The sequence below is a fragment of the Pogona vitticeps genome, chromosome 11 (assembly GCF_051106095.1).
Source record: "Pogona vitticeps strain Pit_001003342236 chromosome 11, PviZW2.1, whole genome shotgun sequence".
Lineage (NCBI taxonomy): Eukaryota > Metazoa > Chordata > Lepidosauria > Squamata > Agamidae > Pogona > Pogona vitticeps.
The window spans coordinates 20,212,772-20,233,692 of record NC_135793.1 but is presented as its reverse complement, the minus strand read 5'-3'; the positions used below and the strand labels follow the sequence as shown (position 1 = coordinate 20,233,692).

The window sequence follows — 20,921 nt, the reverse complement described above, 5'->3', positions numbered from 1 at the left end:
ACCTGTCTATCTCTACTATCAAGGTGTACCTGGCTGCGGTTGTCTTCTTTCAGCCCAGAGCTTCTCCCTCATCCCGCTTTTTCTCCCATCCTACCGTCAGGATGTTTTTGAGGGGTCTCTCTAACCTCCGACCTCCCGTTCGTCCTCCACTCCCTCAGTGGTCCCTCCATTTGGTTCTGCATGCCCTATCCAGACCCCCATTTGAACCTATGGCTACCTGTGACCTCAAAATGCTCTCTTTAAAAACGCTATTCCTAGTGGCTATCACCTCTGCTCGTCGAGCTAGCGAGTTGGCAGCTCTCCGCCATGACCAACCTTTTCTTCAGTTCTTTAAGGACAAGGTTATGCTTTACCTGGACGTCTCCTTTCTTCCTAAGGTGGTCTCCGACTTCCACGTCAACCAGCCACTTATTCTGCCGACTTTGTTTCCGTCTCCGACGACTGATGTTGAACGCATGCTCCACATGCTCGATGTTCGACGGTCCTTAGCTTTTTACGTATCCAGGACCAAAGACTTTCGCCTGGCCAACAGACTCTTCCTTTGCCACTTTGGCCCTAAGAAGGGTTGCCCGGCCTCGCCGTCCACGCTCTCTCGGTGGCTCGTGTCTACCATCGCCCTTGCCTACGAGCTCAACCACAGAGATCCTCCACAGGGACTTAAAGCCCATTCCACCCGGGCTGTTGCCTCCTCCACTGCCTTACTTCGTGGCGTCGACCTGCCCGACATCTGCCGGTCCGCTACGTGGTCTAATGCCTCTACCTTCATAACCCACTACAGATTGGACGTGAGGGCAAAAGAGGAGACCAAATTCGGGAGGGCAGTGCTAGCATCGGCTCTTCAGTGACAGCCCACCATCCGGTTAGTAAGCGTGCTAATCACCCTTTGTGTGCATTCACAGAAGACCACGATGAAGAAAGAAAGGTTACTTACCTGTAACGATGGTTCTTCAAGTGGTCATTCTGTGAATTCACACAATCCCGCCCGGCCTCCCCTCTGTCTGTCTGTCACTGGCGTCTCTCTGACTCGAGGGCCTATGGCGGACAAATGGAACTGAGGGACGGTTAGGCTGGGCGTGCGCAGTAGGGGTAGTCCTAAACATTGTTACTTTTCTCTTGCAGCTAGAAAACGTTCCGAGAGGCCCAACGCTGGCGCTGGTATTAACCCTTTGTGTGAATTCACAGAATGACCACTTGAAGAACCATCGTTACAGGTAAGTAACCTTTCTTTCTTGGTTTTTGCTGCTACTCCCAGAATCTCACGATCAGAATGGCCAATAGTTGCAATTTCACACCTGAACATTTTGTGAAAAGCCCTATAAGAACATTATAGGCCTCTAGGGGGAAAGCTAGCATTTATCCTGAAAAAGAGTTAATTCCAGCATTAATCAGGCAACTGTTTCCAATCGTATCAAAATTCATCTGAGTATCAAGGTATAAGTCCTTTCTAATTTGAGGCAACTTCAGATCTAATTCTACAAGCTACATTGCTTCTGTGTTCCATATGCATAAAAGTATTTCAGAGTTGTTGAGAACATCTGAAAGTTTTATAGCTATGGAAAAACTATTGGCACAAAGGCTTAAAAAATATGTACATAAAAAACTAAAGTTGCAGGCAAATATTTAAGTCAAAATTCAATCCCAGTTACATGAGCATAAAAAGTACAATAAATACTGAAAAGAATGTTTTAATAACATGGTAAGAATGTAAAGGCACATTGAAAAAAATCTCTAAAATGCATAATTAAAAAGCATTATAACTTTAAGTAATCTTTAGCTTTTAATCATATTACTGGGCACACCTAAAAATATTCTAAGTGTTCCCCCAGCCAAGCCAGTTTGAATCTATGAAGGAAAATCCATGTTGTCCTTATCTGCTGCTGTTGTTGATGCTGCATGATAATTGACACTCCTTGGTATTGTGTTGTTGGTATATGGGTTGTGTGTGTATAATATGTTGCATGTATGAAGCTTTCCTTCACCTGATGGCCCTGTTCCAGCCATCCCTCTGAGCCCTGGATAGAATGAGGACTGCTTCGAAATTCCTTCACGTGCCTTTGAGTCTGTACAAATCTGTTACAATACATATGAAAAGTTTAGGATTTCTTCTACAAAATTCAGTGATGCTTGTTACATATCTAAGACCGGTTCTGTTGTTCTTTTTAAATAGCTACTAAGTGTAATGAATAACTTGCATCTGTTTAGTTTTGGTTTACAAGGTTTAGTACTTCATTGTTTGAAGAAACATAATTTTTCAGAAGTATTCTGTAATTATTCTTGATAGTTTTTCATTCCAGTTCTTTAAACCAAATACATTTGATAGAAAGGGAAGCCTTACTCATAAGATTCTTTCTTCCTTACTAGCGAGTAGGTCATGGTGACGATGACCATGCTGACGCTGACAGATCACCCATCTTCCTTCAGTTTATAGACTGTGTTTGGCAAATGACAAAGCAGGTGAGAGCATTTTTACTGTGTCTTTATTGTTCTTAATCCACATAAGGAGAGCCACTGAGTATTAGTGGTTAGAGTATTGAACTAGGATTTAGTTGATGTAGGTTTAAAGGCCCCACTTAGCAATGATTGACCCTGGGCTAATAATAAGGATAATAATCATGTGCGGTCAAGTCAATTCTAATTTATGGCGACCCTTTTCATGATTTTCCAGCTAGAGAGCACTCAGAAGTGGTTTACCATTCCCTTCTTCTGAGGGCATCCTGGGACTGTGCAGCTTGCCCAAAGTCACACAGGTTGGCTTTTCTCCTGGGGCCCCCCGATGGGGAATTGAACCTCCCAACCTCTGGCTGTGAGCTATCTAGCCAACTGACGTTGGGCCTGCTTTACTTATAAAGTGAACTTGCACTAGTCACTGGGTAACCTGGGGCTAGTCATAATTTATGAGCCTCACCTGCGTCACATGGTTGTTATGAGGGCAGTGGGAAGAGGAGGAGAGGCATCTATGCTGCCTTGAGATTGTTAGGGGAAACGTGGATTATAAATGTAACAAATAAATCCTTTTGCTCAACGGAATAATGTTTAATAAAGCTTTGCAACTATATCATTCAGTATCCACAGAGGAAAATTAAACACATATAAAGTAAAAAACAACTCCTCAATCTTTGGTGTTTTGGAAATGCTCAGGCATGACTCTTGTGATCCAAAACATTCCGATGGCGTATTTGGAAAGACTTAACAGTGCCATCCTGTACACATCTACTCAGAAATAAGGACCATTGGATTCAGTGGTAAGACGTCCGGTGTGCATGGTGGCACTTTGAGAAACTAGGTTTTCAGAGCATTCTGTTGCAATATTATGAATTTGCTCACATGCATGGAATTCCATTTCTGAAAAGGCTGCTTCTGAGGTCCACTGGCAAATGGACAGGGAGTGACCTTCACCACCAATATTCCCTGCAACTCTCTGTCCCTCCTTGGTTCTGCTCCAGTGAATTAGGGGGTCTCTCACCTCGTTCCTTGTATTAGTAAGAACCTCAGCTGGATCAAAACTTCTGTTCACAGAAGGACATTATTTTTTTTCCCACTAGGTTTTATACTTGAATATGTTGTTTATACTTGAATATGTTGAAATGATAAACTACCCAGTTTAAGCCAGGTTTGTTGCACAACATAATCCTTTTAACGTAACCAACCAACATTATTTAGTCAAAAGAGACGCTGAGAAATTTCAGGGTGGAAACTTTGTATTTTGTATTACTTTTTGTTCATGGAAGTGATACATTTTCTTTTACAATTTACAAATTCAGTTCACACAGGGGACGTCTGATCGCTGCTCCTCTCTGATGAATTGGCTGCTTTACATATCAGACATATCTAATAATATATACAGACGCTGAGATCTGATAATTAAGGACAAATTAATAAGGATGCATTGCACTTACTGCTAATGTTAAAGCAGATCTTTTATAAAGCGGATAGAATTTGAGATCCTCTTAAAATCACTCAGTGTAAAGATGCACAGTTCTTCTTTAATTCTTAAATTCATATCATTCCCAAAGCAAATTAGTTCTAGGAAGTATAAATCAAAAGTTAATGCTGCTTCAGTGTGATTGTCACAGAGAGCTTATGTAAACTAAGAAAATTCTGCTGCTTGCCCTGCCCTTCATTCTGCAAAGTTGTTTTATTAAAGTATCTTTTCGAAGAGAGTGTGTGGTCACCTTGTTTTCCTCATATGGAGAAATGGAACTAATTTCTGTCCTTGTTTGACAACATGGTATTTAGAGTTTTGCAAGGTATTTCAGTCACAAATCATCTAAATACTACTAGAATCAAGTGTGAACAGCATTCTACATCCCAGTCTTAACTACACCATAAGAATGCCTGTTGCATATTACATTTGTTTACATCAGTTGTGTTAACATCAGTTGCATTCACTTGTAGAAGAAATAAATACATAAAGAACGTGCCCAGAGTTAGTGTAGCCGCTGAGACTTTGGCTGTACTAGATGAATGACTGGTTTATACCTAGATATACAGTTCCATTGATAAATCCTCACCTTGACCAGTGTCAGTGATCCTGGCAAGTCCAGGCCAGAGATTCAAAACGGTCCCTCCTGTTCACAAACGGATACCAGATCATCTTACCTGGTTGCACTTTTAAAGCAACCTTTTGGTTGTAATTTAACCCTTTTGTGGGCATTTTATTTTCTGTGCCCCTCTACACCGGAAGCAAGACTGGCATGCAGGGTTTTTAAGTGCCTTGTCTGAGAATCATTCCAAAGCTTGGGCTGACAGCATCTGCCAAACAAGTCTGGTGGTGTTGTCTCATTGGACGTGACAGTGGCTATGAGAATTACAGAGCTTCCCGTTACAGCTAGAGCGAATCCCACTTTGTGGTGGTGATTTAGCACTATGTGAATGTAGTAGCCTTTTGCTAAGCCAAATATCTCTACAGATACTGGTGAGGTTTCTTCCATTTCCTGACAGTTTTCTAGAGTTCACTTCATTTATATCTTTTCTTTCATTTGAGAGATTTCAAGAATGCCGTATATGGCTCCCTCAACCCCATTTTACCCTCCCAGCGATTTTGAGTGTTTGGTTAGAATGAATGAATGAGTGAGCCTGGATCTTTGACTTTCGTAGTTACTTCTTGCCATACCTTGTCCCAATAGTCAGCAGTTGTCATACATGGTTGTGATGTTCTCCTCCTGGTTCAAAAAGTTCTGTAATAAGGATGGTCTCAATTATATTGTGTGTGCTGATAAGGTCGCATATACATTGCATATAATTCATGAAAGAGTCTTTATTTTAAAACAGGGCTGGTGGTTAACATAAAGTTGCCTAAATGCCTTTTTCACTTTTGAAAAGGAAGGAAGTAGGGTGAGGCTAATAGAGGAGGTGGAATATGAAAACCAGACCATAGTCAGACCCATAAATTCCTAGGGTCAGCCCACTGTCTCTTCTATCCCCACCCCTTTGTAAGCCCCATATTCTCTCATTGCTTAATTTTCATCTGGAAGCACTGAAAGTGCACCTGAGTCTGGTGTAGTATGAGCAGATAGTAGTCAAGGAGTATTTTGCAGCCTAAAGTGTTGCTCAGTAATAATGCCTTGCTATATTCAGGGCTTTGCTGTTCCCAAATTAATTTTGAATATTCTTGATATAATTTTGTTGTAAACCTTACATTTGTTTAGAAAGTCTTTAAAAATGTCAAACTCCCATTCCATTCTGTTCTTTTGCATGAAAAAACATCCCACCTGGAACATATGGAAGGAACAAAATCCCCTTTTAGGGTCAAGATCAGAACAGCCTATTCTGTTGTGTATCTTGATGTCTGGTAATCTTCATTGCTCCCTATTTCTTGCTATAATCTGTTTAGTTTCTCTCTGTTAAAAGACTCCGAAATGGTTTTGCCAAATGTGAATTGTGTAAAAAGTTTCAAATAAGCCTTTAGGGTTATGGCATAGGGAGTGGAGGGGGAGCAAAATGCCTTACAGAAATTGGAAGGAAGTTGCTAGAATTGGCTTGTTACAGCTTCTTCAGAGACTGTCGTTTCTTACTCTCAATATTCAGACTATTTGCCAGTGTCCGGGAACCTCGTTGAGATGAAAGAACCTTTCTCCTTGGTATGTCTTGGGGCTCTCTGTAACCTGCACTTTGCAGCAGGTCAGACGGGGCCGGTGGGGCGTCACAGGGCTAATATCCCTCCTGTCACGATCTGAACATCTATGGCATTAACTGCTGCCAAATTGAAAGGAATCATGCCCTCTACATGGAAAGCTGTCCTTTTCTCCCCACTTTGTGCCTCAGTGACCTCAGCCTGGCATTTTGTTGGGATGTTAATACTTCGACATACACCTACACTGGCCATTTCAGTAAGCTTCAGGGAAGGAATAAATGATCAAGTGAATAAAACTGATCACCACTCATTTGTTTAACTGAGTAGCTGGCACACAAATCCACTTGAACCAGGTGGACATGAACAGCTCAGGGGTATGGGAAGAAGCTAAGAAAAGGGCATGGCGACAGACAGACAAAACCCTCAGCAAGAGCAGGAGCTACCAAGCTTAACGAATCTTTTTGCTTGTCAGTACAGCACAATTCCTACAAGATGAATAGAATAGTTGTAGTACAACAATTAATAAAAACTAGATTGTGTCCTAGTCTCAGCCGATGTAAACATGTTTAAAATGGTTTCGAGAAAACATGTAGAGATCTGTTTTGGCAGGAGTAATGAGCGGACCATTCTTTCCAAGAATTACATTCTTAAATTATAAAACCCCCACAAGAAGGATCTTGATTTCCATTCTGCAAATTGAGGAGGCTGTAAACGAGCCCCCTTTGTCACCTCTGATGTTCTTTTCTCTCCTATATATGAAAACACATTAGATGGGTCTGCATATGGGAGAAGCGAGCCTTCCGAATTAAAAACTATTTTTTGTATAGCGTCCCCCCCCCCCCACAGCTGAATATTGTACACATTACAAGACGGTTAGCTAGAGTCTGTAGAATGTCTCGGTGGCAGTCCATCAAGGGGAGGAAGGTCTACAGGGCAAATGCATAAAAGATTTGTTCCTACTTGGGAAATCAGATATTTGGGGAGGGGCTTTTCCAACACAGTCTACCATCCAGGGTATTTGCCCGAAATTGCTAAAACATCTGCATTCTTGTCAAGTCTTAAAATGTAAACTGGCGGTTCACAAACCTTCACATTGCATTTTACTTTAGAGATTTCTCTATATGTTCATGTGCCTTTGTGTTAGTGGAGGGGAGAAGTGCTAAGGTCAAAATGAAATCAGAATTGTTTGTTTGTTTGTTTTAAATTTAAACAACCTAACAGCATATTTCATTGATTTAGTTCCCAGCAGCATTTGAATTCAACGAGCTGTTTTTGATCACCATTTTGGATCATCTTTATAGCTGTCTCTTTGGCACCTTTTTATACAACTCTGAACATCAGCGAGTAAAGGAGGTAAATCAGCTGTGTAATGATTTTGTGGGAGGCAGAAGAAATTTCGAGGCTGTTTTTCTTGTTCTGTAGAGCTGAAAGTACTTAAATGCCACCTAAATGTGAAAATATTTTTTTTCTGATTGCAAAATAGGCAGAAAATAGAACTTACACAGTTTTTGGAATCATCATTGACAAAAACAGGTTTCTGTTCTTGAAAGCAGTTAGAACTGCTCATCAAAACTCTAGTCCTCGTTTATGCTAGGATATAATCAGCAGAAAGTACTATTTATCTCTGCGAGATGGTTTCTCGATATAACTTATAAACGAGTTTTGTGGGAGTAACTGACTTTCTGTGTTACAAAATGTTGTAACGAGACTTGATGTTGTCTTATCTGTAGCACAGTTTGTATTTGTCAACGAGTTGTTCCTTTGTGGAGTTCGACTAAGATGACCGTCGGGATTGTTCCAGCTCTATAGTGACTCTATGACTTGTGTCCAGAGAAGCTCCTTTCTTCCCATAAATAAAATAGGATAAAGCTTCAGGCATTTTTATTCCTATCAACCAGGGCAGAAAGTAACAGGTGATGCTGTGAAATCTGAAAGGGCCATAGCTCAGGGCTGGAGTTTATATTTGACATGTAGAGAGTCCCAGGTTTGGCCTCTGCTTGAGAAAATCTGAAGTAGAACAGCAGGAAATCCTGGGGCATTAGAGAGATGCCACCAATTAAAGTAACTGGTCCTGGGCTAAACAGATGAACATTTTTGTATACGTTCTATAAATTTATCTGGAGATTTCTTCCATAGGTTTGTGTGTACATTGCAAGATTAATCTGCATCTGTTGGAACATACATGAGATTAAGAAAGAATGTCCATAATCGAGTGCAGAAGATTCTTGATATAATACTTCACATAATATGCTGAATCAAGTGTTATTTTGGCTTAAGACAATGTGCAAGACAGTGGCTTAGTTTCCCTTATTCCAGAAAGAAAAATGTTCATACAAACAGCATCTTTGCAAATTTGCTTTGGAATATTTATACATGACTTGTGTCTGATCCCATGCAGTAAATTGCATGTTTGCACCACAAGATGGAGCTGAATTATGCATTCTCACCAAGTATGTATGTGCTTACCCAGACAGCTTCCTCTCATGAATGGGTAATCTAATGCAGCCACCCCCTTTTTAAAATGCAATTTAGGAGACAACTGTAGTGGAAACAGATGCTTTATAGCACTGGAGGAGTATAAAATTGCAAGATGAAGCTGATTCTTATTCTGATTCTGAAACCTCGATTTAATAATGGCTTCACAGTGATGTTTGTGCAGGGTCGTAGAATTTTTTAAAAAATCTGTTAAGAAGGCTAAACATGGACATTTAATTAAAAGCCTGATATTTAATTAAATATAAGGAAAATGTGGAAAATAGACATTATATTCCTGTTTCTAAAATATTGCTCCATTGATTCCGTATTAAAGTCTTGGTTTTTTGGTGTGTTTTTTTTTTACTGATATCTACAGTAATTTTATTCAGTTACTTTTTGTATGTCCTCCCTAGTGATTCATGACATCCAGTGTTTTAAATGTGTACTGTTGCTTTTCTTAAATTCCTTAAATATGCTTCAATGTCCGTACTGTTTTTTTAATTGATCCTCCAGGGAAGCAGAAATACCACATCTCAAATGTTAAATTTATCCAGTAAATTTGAAATTGAAAAAGTCATGAATAGCTACTGTTTCTCAAGTCTTTGTTGTAATACTATGAAGCCATTCCTGATATGTGATCCTATGCATGAATGACCTCCGTCTGAATGCTTCTGTCGTTAACAACCCTGTTCAGATCTTGCAAACGCAAGGCCATGGTTATTGAGCCAGTCTATCTCATGCTTAGTCTTTCCCTTATCCAACTAACTTCCAGCTGTTTTTATAGAATTACTGTTTTTTCTAGTAAGTCTTGGGTTCCCATGATATGTCCAAAGGACAATAACCTCAGTTTAGTCATTTTAGCGTCTATTGAGAATCCAGGCTTGAGTCGATCTAGAACCCACTTATTTATGTTTCTGTAGGTTCACAGTATCCGTAAAGCTTAAAAGCACATTTCCTACCAGTCTTTTTCGTTATCTAGTTTTCAAATCTGTACTTTGTAATCGGGAATATGTTCTCAGCCAATGGTATAGATAGCATAGATGGAACACATAATTTTCATGATTATTAAGAATTTATTCTTCCTAACGTTGTGCTGCCTCCTGTTGGCCCCGTATGCCAAGGGTTACCGTTCTGTGGGCTTTCAGGATGCTTCTGTTCCCCCATTGCTTTTGCCCGTCAACTTTAAATGTCGATAAGAAATAGGGTAGCAGAATGGCTTTACATATAAAAAATGCCCTTGAATAAAGTGGCCTTTTTGTTTGTATCATGTGACAACTTAGGTTCTTCGGTAGAGTTATTGAGGGGACATGTGATAAGGAAAGGTTGAGAGCCACAGCCACAGAAGATGCTCAGGGGTTTCTGTGCTGACAGATTTGCTGTAGAAATTGTTCTCCAAATGAAGGATGCTTGAAAATTACTGCTGAGCTTTGTTGTTAAGGATGCTTGACAAAATGCTTCTCACCCTTCTCTCCAGGAAATAAACACAAGGACGGTCTCTCTGTGGTCCTACATTAATAGTCAACTTGATGAGTTCAGTAACCCTTTCTTTGTAAATTATGAAAACCACGTCCTGTATCCAGTTGCCAGCCTAAGCCATTTAGAATTATGGGTAAACTATTATGTACGGTGGAATCCACGCATGAGGCCTCAGGTATGTTTTGTGGAAAACAGATTGGTATGGTTTTTTTTTGTTTTTTTTTTGTTTGTTTGTTTGTTTTTTTACATATTAGGGATAAGATCTAGAAATAAACCAACTCTCAAAATCTTCTGGGCATTGCTTACATGATGTGATAAAATAATTAAAGGAATGTAATCAATTGCCATAATTTATCCTTTTTATGTCTAGTTGGCATGCTACATTTTAAACAGTGAAGTGCTACTGGAAATGTATTCACTGGCTAAAATCCAGTAGTAAGTGGCAATTATAATAGGCTCGTTGAATCAGAAGGGGCTTGGCGAGTCCGATTCACCGCGCATTCCGTTGGTTCTGTGGGCCTCTTCTCGTTGTGACTTATTTCCTTTTCAGGTGTGCTTTTAAGCAACAATTGGGGTCTCAGGGATGTTACATTTATTAAATTTAGAGATTTTTAGCTGTCTTTAAAAGGGGCTTACAATTTGTTTTTAGTCATATTTTAATATTGACAAATGTTTAATTATTTTTAATACAGTCTTTATGGTATTTATAAAACTGTGGCAGTCGTATAGTTGAAAAATGGATAACTAACTACTGGATTTAAGCCATTCTATATTTACATTAATTATAAGCAGATGTACGGGTATTTATATTCATCTAATGGCACTCGGTAGTTGAAATATGCTGTTAGAAATATTATAAGCTTAATAGGGTCACAGTAAACCACATGAACAAGAGCAGAAGATAAATAAAAAGGACTATTACACCCACACTATTTTCTAGACACATTTAAAAACAAATTAGGCAGCCCAATAGGCTTTGTCCTGGCAATGAAAAGAGTATGCAGAAATGATCTATATGGAAGGCTGCAAAACTTTTCGGTGGCTGTGGTTGCACTGATTCTGCACCTGCAATAGAAGTCTGATGGGGTAGAGAAAAGGGATTTTGAACATGGCTGGAATCCTCTTGTGCAACTTTATGCTGGGCAGATCTGGTGTCATCAGCCATGGCTGTATGAGGGCAATTAAAATCTTATCCTCACCATGTTCCAGGAATTGCTAGGCATCCCTTTTTAGGCATCCTTCCCCTGTCCCAGAGCGCCCAAAGGATTCCCCCGAACAAAAGGGATCCCTGGAACCTGAGGATGCGGAAGAGGAAGATTTTAATTCCTTCTAATCGGCTGTGTCTGATGACATCACTAGACTTGAGTGGCATAAAGTTGTACAATAGGATTCCAGCTAGTCTGTGATAGACTTTGGAGGCATTTGAAAGTGGTAAGACATTCACTTCCTCCTTCCAAATCTCCAGAGCTCAGTGTAGACTGACATTGGCCATTCCCATGAGTTTTCTTCACATGCTGAGTAACTCCACGGCAGAGCATGATCTCTCTCTATCCATCCAGCATGAGGTGATTACCTTCCTTTCTTCTTGTGATGGGGAAATGTTTAGGTTTTTAGGCGTCAGCTCCCAGAATGTTAGTGCTAGTCCCAGAATGGCAGTCTGCTGGCTATAGGTTTCTAGGAGCTGTGTCTTGAAAAGCAGACATGTCCCATCTCTGCAAGTTCTGGGTACCATTTGGAGAACTAAGAATCAAGAGAGAACAGAAGATGCACTTAATTCTGGCTAAATTTTATGGGTTGTTTGACATTCTTCCTGTGATGGTTTATTATTCAACAAGTCATGAGATGATGAGCAGATAGCTTCAAACTAGCCTGCATGCTGTTGTGAGCGGGACCTTACTTCAATAGCCCTCTCCCCTTGAATTTGTGTTGAACTGAATTACGATTGGAATGGCTTTGGGGCACTCCCTCTGACAGTGGAGGCGATCTGACATATAGAGTCCTGCTCCTTTTTCAAGGACCATGGCGGTTTATGCCAAGGTGGCAGCTATGGAGGCTGGAATCCTGGACCTACTGTATTATTGATTGTCATGCCACATGTAGTAAACTTAGGCCACCTCTCTCCTCAGGCCCAGATACTTGGCGTGATGATGACAAAATGGAACTATCCTTCTAAAGAGAGCCATGCTTTGTTTTACGTTGCTGCCGTTCCGACTGGGGTTGGAAGCCTCTAAGGGTTGATCTTTAGTTCAGCTACTGTACCTCTGAAGAGCAACCCGTTCCCTATCTCTGATTATAGCCCTGTCCCTTTTTTTTTTTTTTTTTGAATCAGTACCTTAAAAGTGTAGGATGGCGTACATGTAGCAGGGCTAGTTCTCTGATTGGTTTCTCTTCTTCCTATTAAAGTCTGTCAGGGCCCAGATTTCAAAATGTGGCTCATTTCCAGTTAGCATGGCATCTTTTTGCCTTTAGCTTTTATTTTGCTGTACTAGGAGGAAATTTGAGGCAGGCAAGCCACATAGTCACAATTTGCCTCATAGGACCTATTAGAAAGTCTCATTTCGTCGCCAACCTGGAGTATCCATTTGTGCTGACTCTTATTTTTCTTCCCCTTTTTGTAAGCAGGATTCCTTTTTATGACTGCTTGGAAAGGTGTTTATCCCAGTCCTCTTCTCTGTAAGATACCTTAATACCTGCTATGGCTTTCAGCTTTTCTTTCCAGAGGGTGGATCCTTCTAGAAAAGAGTCTGTTAAAAATGGCAAAATCTCAGGAATTGCACTCTACTGACTAGTTGAGAGAAAATTCTCTATATTGATTTGGTTGGCAACTCTAGGTAGGCCAGTGTCTGAACAACAGCAACAATAAAAGTTGTATTGTATTGGAATGTGTCTAGGCTCCTGTCAAAAGTAGACCGTAGCTGACACTGTAGTTCAGTGTTCTGATTATATATTTTATTGAGGAAATGTAGGCATTCTTCCTAAAATACCTGGAAGGGAAATACTTTATCAAGGGCACTTTGAATTAGTGATTTGTGGAAAGAAATGGGTATGTAGGGAATTATTTATTGATTGATTGGATTTCTGTTCCACCCATCTAGACCAAAGGTCTACTCTGAGCAGTTTACAAATTTAAAACCAATAGAAGTATAGTTTCCAAATCCCGCAAGATGCCAGTCCCCTTCTATTGAGCACTGGTTAAACCTATATATAAATAAGCAGATTGGGCAAACTGACAAGCTTTGTCTTCTTATATGGTACACATAGGAATATAATAGCCAGGCTGGAAAAAACCTAATATACTAGAGATCAGTGAAGTCATTTTAAAGGAAATCAGTAAAAAATTAAAAACAGTGCATTATTCTCAGATGTTTTAATCAGACACCTTCATTGCATAAATAAGTGCTTTATTAACAAATGTGCAAATCAGCAAACTGTCACAATGGCATAAAGTATGGATTGACAGTAAAGCCCCCTGATAACAACGGCATGGAAGTGCTCTGCATATAGGAGTGCAGTTTGAAGAGACAGAGCACCAGTAATCCGGTGGGAAAGCTTCATGGAAACTTGCCTTGGAATCCTGAAACCTCCTGTTGGAAAGAATTCCGATTTGGTCAGTTCACAGGGTATCTGGTTTCCAGAAGCATTTGAGTTGGAAGGGTAGCAACCGCTTTGTGGAAGGAACATCTGAGAATAGAAATTGATTAGAGCAGTGGTCTCCAACCTTTGGGCCTCCAGATGTTCTTGGACTACAACTCCCAAAAGCCTTCAGCACCACCTCTGCTGGCCAGGATTTCTGGGAGTTGAAGTCCAAGAACATCTGGAGGCCAAAGGTTGGGGACCACTGGATTAGAGAATGTGCCTGCACTCCTACGTACACTTCCCTGGGAGTCAGCCCCAGTAAATGCAGTGAGACTTAACCTCTGAGATGAACGTGCTAGAAAATTGCACTCAGCAACCTGGAGAGGCTGCTAGTTCTTCCGTGGTCCTATTTCAGCAGCCATGAACAATTAATTTGTGTTTGTGTGAATTGTTGTTAAATAATGAAAAAACAAGTCAATTTCTGAAATTGTCCCTTGCTTGGTGTCACTTTATGAATAGTAGTGAGCACAAGGCCTGTGCTGGTCCTGTAGACCATCTCGACTGCTACCATGGATGTTGTCAACATTCAGACTGCCCTTTGCTATGCAAAGCTTGGCATCTTTTTTCCTGTTGGCAAGGCGGGCTTGATACTGTACAGCAATATCAGGCCCTTTCCTAGTGTTTTGAATTGTGGATATGAAGCACAATATCCCACATTCATAAACCAAATGTTTTTTTAAATAATGGAATTATAAAAAAGTAGATGAAATTCAACAAGTGTAGTATACTCTTATTATTTTTGAACACAATTTGGCTATTTAATGCCGATATGTTCTGTCCTATAGTCATTCTGCCTTTCAAACTGGCTACATTTGAATAGCTACTCTAAATTTGCAGGTAGCTCTGTATGCTCACAATTGTTTTCTTGTTTTCTCTAATCTTAAACGTATTTTTCTTTCCTGAAATAATGATGGGCTGCTTTGATGCCTACAGCCTATTTGTTCCTTTGTTACTTCTTTTCCTTCTCATAGTCCCTATTTCTTTTCATCCTTTTAAGTGTATAATCTCTTTTCAATTTGAGCTAAATTCAGGACTTCTTTTTCTGTTCAGTTTGTATTCCCAGTGTGCTTCTAAAGCACACCTTTTTAAAGATGTTGATCAAGCGTGCTTGTGCTGTTTTCATCCTTTGGCCATCAGACTGGTTGTGAAAATGTGTTGTTTTAGTGCGTGGAAGCAGTTCTCTTAGAGCCCCTTATTTTTAAGGGATGGACAGAAACAAGTGTGGAACATTGTTCTGTAGAAGCTGTGAGGGGATGGGGTGTCCTGTTGGGCAGGATCACCTGTTAAATCATCTGTTGGGCAGGCTTGTTGCATGTACACAGTTTTACTTTATCTCCTTACAGTTTCTGGTCTGATGTGTCTTGCAGGCCTTCAAGAACCCACCAAACCTTGTAGACCAGGGTGGTGTTGGGGGGGGCACATACACCGAAGGAGAAGTACTCAAACTGCTTTTAAACCCTTGTTGGGGAAAATGGGGGGGAATCTTCCACTACCAGCCCCCAAGGGAAGCAAATCAGAGTTCCCTAGTTCTGCCGCGTTCCTCTATAGCAGCGACAAAAACGGAGATGGGGGTCAGGTTAAAAATCAAGCAGTGGGTTTTAAATAGTTGCTTCAATTCTGTAGCGTTTTTCCAGTGGTGAAAACATTTTTAAAAGAGCCTACAGAAGATGAAATACATTCACTGCTGAACAATTTTCATCTGAATAGCTGTCATTGAGCTAGTAAAGGAAAGTGAAGGCAAACACAGTCACTTTCATACAGTTAAGAGCAGGTAGCAATGTAAGTGAATGGTTATTATACTGCCTTTTATGCGTATCTTGTTGGTATGGATTTTGTCATCCTTGTGTGTTTCACAATGGTAAAAGAGCAGAAGAAAATAGGTGCAATCCTCATCCATATCTCCACTGAGATATTTTCAAAGGAAAAAAATTTTTTAGCTGCCACATTGAATCTGTGTGGGTTTGTGGTAGCTTTAGTTGTGATACAGGAGCTTTGGGGTCCATGTCGTGTCTTCACACAATTTTTATATTGCCATCTTTTCCATAGGACTGGGATGCGATCTCTCACTTCTAATTCATGGGTTGGGTTCTTATAATTAGCTACGCAGAAGGAGCAGTGTAAGGGCCCTGTTAAACACTTAATAAATCATGACATGAAATTGCTTTAATTGCTAACCGAATGGAAAAAAGAATTATCACATCCTCAAATAGGCTGAGTGAGATGCAACCTAAAACCGTTGTAGTAAAGAAGTTCTTTATGTAATTGCTGGGAAACAAAACCTACCGCTTCTTTCCAGGTTAGTTGGTTGTGCGCATTTTACCTTTTCATCAGAGATTGCATACAGGATGGAGATGATGGGATATACAGTGCAAACAACGAAGAGTCCTGTGACACCATAAAGGCTTGCAAGCTGTTTGGCATAAGCTTCGGCAGGTATTTCTTCAGCTTCTCAGAGGTTTTCAACACAAGGCTTATGCCCAATACATAAAATTTGTTAGTGCTTTAAGGTGCCACAAGACACGCTGTGATCTTATTGCTGTAACAGAATAATGCCACTGCCCCTTTGGAAGTAAATGGTGGGTGTTTACTCACTGAATTGTTCCTTCCTTAAAATACAGCCTCTGTTCCACCACATTCAAGCCTCTTGCCTGCGCAGTGTTACTCCAGACATGTGCTTCCTTGAATTGCCAATAAACAATGCCCTTTTTATCGCTGAAAGCTGCTTGATGATCAGTTTCTAATATTCTTTTAATAGTGTGCATTCGTGGTTATTTTTCCATTTTTAAACAAGTATAAAAAAAATGGAAGAAGCATTACCTTTAGAAGTCAGCTAATTTCTGAACGTATATAGTGGGAAGATTAATCTTCCTGTTTATTGATGCTAATGACTTCTATTATCTTCGTAGCCTAATTAAATTACTTAAGGAAGAACTCCAAGAGTTATTGAGTAGTTGCTTAATCAGTTTTATAGCTAGATTGGTGCAAAGTAGTTCTGGGTGTGGGTGTACGAACATAAATAGAGATGGATGGTAGAAATCTGTCTAGTCCACTTCTGGATTAAATGGCCACATGTGGGCACTCGGAATAGAACAGGTGTGGGTTTTGTCTCCCTTCCTCACATTGGACATGTTCAGCTTTGCAAAACTGGGAATATGTAGTGCTTGTGAAGCGTTGCCTAGCAGCAGACCATAAGCCGTCCACAGTGACACTAATAATTTACAAAAGGAGATGCACACCTATTTCAGGAGGCCAGTATTGCAAAAGCTGCTTGAACAGAAACCAGAAATTGGTTCAGATTCTTTCTTTGCCCATCAGGCTTGAAAAGCTTGCCTGAAAATAATGTTCTCTGGTCTGTGGGCTTTTGCCCTTCTCCTGGATAGGAAAAGAGGCTCGTTACTGAGCAAGGAAGGCAAAGCCTTATGGGCAAAGGTGTATTCCTCTTTGTCTTCTTTTTTTGTTCTTGCGAAGGACCCTTGTCCATGCTGTGCAGGCCGAGAATGGTTTTTCAAACCCCAGTGGTGCAGCACTAAGGAAGCCTTCTGTAGCCTGCGGCCAGCGACCTTCACGATAGGTTGGCCAAACAACAGGTTCTCTTCCCCTAGCCTCTTACTGTGTCACTCTGAGGTTTACACCAATGCTGGAGAAAACAAAATGGCCATTTATGAGGCGTTGGTAATAATGTGTGTGCAAAAATTCGGAGTTAGCAGGTATTCGGGTTAGCCCTCCTCCCATCAGGTAGAGTGAGGCCATTGTTTCCAGCTGCAGAAACGAAAAGGTGACAGCAAAGCGTTGGAGATGCAGCCTCCCCAGCACCTCTGAGCTTACCCACTGCTTCCAGGTGTATTGGAAAGACTCACCTGCCAGTTCAGCCAGCTTTTGTACCTGGCATTGAGAGAAGATCATTTTATTCTTTGCAAAAATGCATCAGGGCCCAACCAGGCAGGTATGACGGCATGCAAAAGCAAGATGCATCTAGCACCCATTTCACAGCAGCCGCAGTAGTGTCCTGAAGTGTAGATATTCCCTCAGTAGAGATGCCCAGAAACTCCAGACTAAAACCCCTCTAAATTGGTTGTTGTGGGTTTTTTTGGACTCTTTGGCCATGTTCTGAAGGTTGTTCTTCCTGACATTTCACCTGTCTCTGTGGCCGGCATCTTCAGAGGCCTGGAGTAGGAACTCTGTCCATGCTCTGTTGCTGTTTGTTGGATAGTTGAGTATTTATAGCTTGTGGGAACAGCTTTTGTCCTATTCAGGAGATAGGGTGATCAGCGTGGTTTTGTTGTGGATGTATTGTGATAAGTAGGAGAGATTATCTGTCACTGTGGTTGATGGGTGTCTTTAGCTGGTCTCTTTTGCGCAATGATCCCAATTCCTTGTGGCTGGATAGAGTTTGTTGACATTCTGCAGGCTGTATTTTTCAGTGTTGGAAGCCAGGCCTTGTTCAGTTTCAGACTTTCCTCTCTTTTTTGAAGCTATGTTGATGTTTATGGATTTCAGTGGCTTCCCTGTGCAGTCTAACATAATGATTGCTGGTGTTGTCCAGTACTTCAGTATTTTGAAATAGAATTTCATATCCAGCTTGTTTTAGGGCATGTTCAGCCACTGCTGATTTTTCAGGTTGTTTTAGTCTGTGGTGTGTCTCATGTTCTTTGATTCTGGTGTGAATGCTGCATTTTTTGGTTCCAATATATACCTGTCCACAATCCTTGTGCCCACCTCTACCTCGCTTGTCCTCTTGATTTGCATGGGAATGATTAGCACCTGTTCTGAAACTTAAGGGGAAAAAAATTGTATTAAAACTAATGTGGCATTGAATCAACACTGGAGTTTTCTGGATTACAGTCCGTAACAGAGGGGACCTTTTTCATTTTCCTGACCACAAAAACTTTAAAAAAAACAAAAATGAAAGAGGGTATTAACATGGCGTGCCATTCTTCTGCAGTCACTCCCTGCCCGTCCCACTAATTTTCACCAGGCATTGCTACTCATTTATTAAGTAAGATATAATTGATTCGAGGAGGAGTTGATTCAAGGGCCAATAGCGAGAGCGGGGATTTCATCCAGAAGAAATTGCCTTCTCTGTGGTTGTGTCTCGACTCTGGGACTCCCTGCCAAAGGAGACCCATCTGCCCCTTCTCCCCTTCTGATGGCCTCCAGCACGGAGAGCGTTCATGTTCCGCAGCTGCTTGTTTTGCCGTACTGTTAATTCTAACCTTCCTCCTGGATGAGTTGACGTGTTTATTAGAGAGCAAATTTTATTCAGAGCATCACTTTCAAAAGAAACGTGGGAGCACCAATTTTTTTATTTTATTTTTAATTTTTGCTCTCTCTTTTTTTATATGCTGGTAGATAAAAAGCGTGTTAATATTTTTTTAAAAAAAGTTTCAATTTCCAACAGATGCCAATTCATCAGAACCTGAAAGAACTCCTGGCCATCCGAGCTGAGCTTCAGAAGAGAGTGGAAGAACTGCAACGGGAAGCAGCAACCCGCTCCATTTCGTCCTCTTCTGACCGGGGCTCGTCTCCTGCAGCCACACCAGTGCACACCTCTGTGTAGCGCGAGGCCGAAGGTCAAGGTACACAGATCCCACCAAGAGAACATCCTTTCGCCTAAGTGTTATGGGGCAGCCTTGCCTCTTCCTGGTGCCTGCCTCACCAAAAGGCCAAATGTATTTTGTTGCCCAGTACACTGGTTGCTAGTCCCCCCCCCCCCCCCGTATGTCTTTTTGAGGCCTCTAACTGAATTGACAATTGACTTTATCTTAAGCAACCTGTGGCAGGCCAGTCAGAAGCCAGGCTGATGGTGCGAAGAACACGCTCTTTCTTAGTGTTTCCTGACAAAATTGCCAAGTGGCCATAGTTTCTAAGAGGGGGACCTCATTTGGTTTCCTTGGTATTTGATGCACATTTTTTTCTTGAGAGAGGAGGCAAAAGCCACAGCAGATAACTGTGTTTCTTGGAATAGTTGTGTATGATCTGACAATGCACTTTGAAAACAATTTAATTTTTTAATACTATACACAGTTGTATATTTTGAATAAACATGCCATTAAAATAATAGACAGGATTTGCCACCTGTGAGCCACCAGGCTGTTGTTAAATAATCTTTGAAGCCTAGATTATCGAATAATATTTTTTCAAGTGTTCTGTAGTTATTGTCCACTTTCATTGAGTGAAATGCTGAATTGATTCAATCACGTAATTAATTTATATAGAGAAACCCCCTCAGTTACAAATGGAATTTTTGTCTCACTAAAACATCTAGATGTGTGAACGGCAGATCCAAATATTTTCTTTATCTTAGCCCCAGTTTTCAAAAGAATTGTATACAGGAGCCATCTGTTATTCTTCCTGCATCCAAGTCTATGCAAGCTGAGACAGTCCTATGGAATCAGGGCATACCGAAAATACTTCAAACAGACTGGAGAAAACAATCTGTTGTGATGGTGGTGGTGATTGGGATGATGATATTTTAAAAAAAAACATTTTTAAAGAAAGCAATTATAATTGAGTTGCAGGGGATAATAAAGTCTGGCATGGTTTTGTAAAAGCCGTTCTAGACGTTTTATTCTAAGCAAAACAGGAGTGAAGAACCGTAGCTTTTGATTCCTGATTCCTCCATCAGGAAGGACAAGGGATATGCAGAGAGTTGGCTTCCTCATGAGCAGAGATGGGCATGAACCTCATTTTGGAAGTTCGTACTACAGGTGCCACACGTTCCCTTCCTCCGCCTCCGTGGCCAATGCCACACTCACCAGCTGGCACACACTCCTCCTCCTCCTCCTCGGCAATTCAGCCAGTCCCCAGCAGGAGCATGGGCTTGCCTGTCCCGCCTCGCCTGAGTGTGTGTGTGTGGGGGGGGGGGGGTCCAGCCAGGGAGGTGTAGGAAGGGGACGCACAGCACCTAGCTCCAAACCAAGGTTTGCGCCCATCTTTACTTGTGAGCCATGGCTTCAAGGATGCTGGAGCACCTTCAAGGAGAAGTTCCCTTTTCACTGCTACAGAACCGCCACTTTGGGGACTGCTCTGTGCACATGTGTGAATGATGTGTGCACATTATGTCTGTGTCCCGCTTCACTTCTGGCCCGAATCCCCTGCTAAAAAAAAGTTTGCCATGCCTGCAATAAGCTTGCCAGTCCCCCACAGCGCTTGCATGAGTGACACTTGCTGTTTAGTTTGGCTGTCTTCCAGTGTGTGTGTGTGTGTCTCAGGTGCTGGATTGCTACTCCCTGGCTTGGGAAAGGCTGGGTAGCATTACGGG

At 41.2% G+C, this 20,921-nt stretch overlaps 1 protein-coding gene across 15 annotated transcripts in view; it reads left to right on the top strand.

The window, feature by feature from the left end:
• The window catches only part of MTMR1 (myotubularin related protein 1), a 51,461-nt gene extending 31,251 nt beyond the window's left edge, over nucleotides 1-20,210 (top strand). For 14 of the 15 annotated variants that reach the window (XM_072981070.2, XM_020801000.3, XM_078380597.1 and 11 more), the window contains 4 exons: nucleotides 2,362-2,454; nucleotides 7,313-7,426; nucleotides 10,023-10,199; nucleotides 19,059-20,210. In XM_072981070.2, the coding sequence (XP_072837171.2) occupies nucleotides 2,362-2,454; nucleotides 7,313-7,426; nucleotides 10,023-10,199; nucleotides 19,059-19,217 (543 nt within the window). In that variant the 3' untranslated portion in view covers nucleotides 19,218-20,210. The remainder of the gene's footprint in view (nucleotides 1-2,361; nucleotides 2,455-7,312; nucleotides 7,427-10,022; nucleotides 10,200-19,058) is intronic. The other variant, XM_078380601.1, reaches the window with a different exon arrangement.
• The last annotated feature ends 711 nt before the right edge of the window (nucleotides 20,211-20,921 follow it).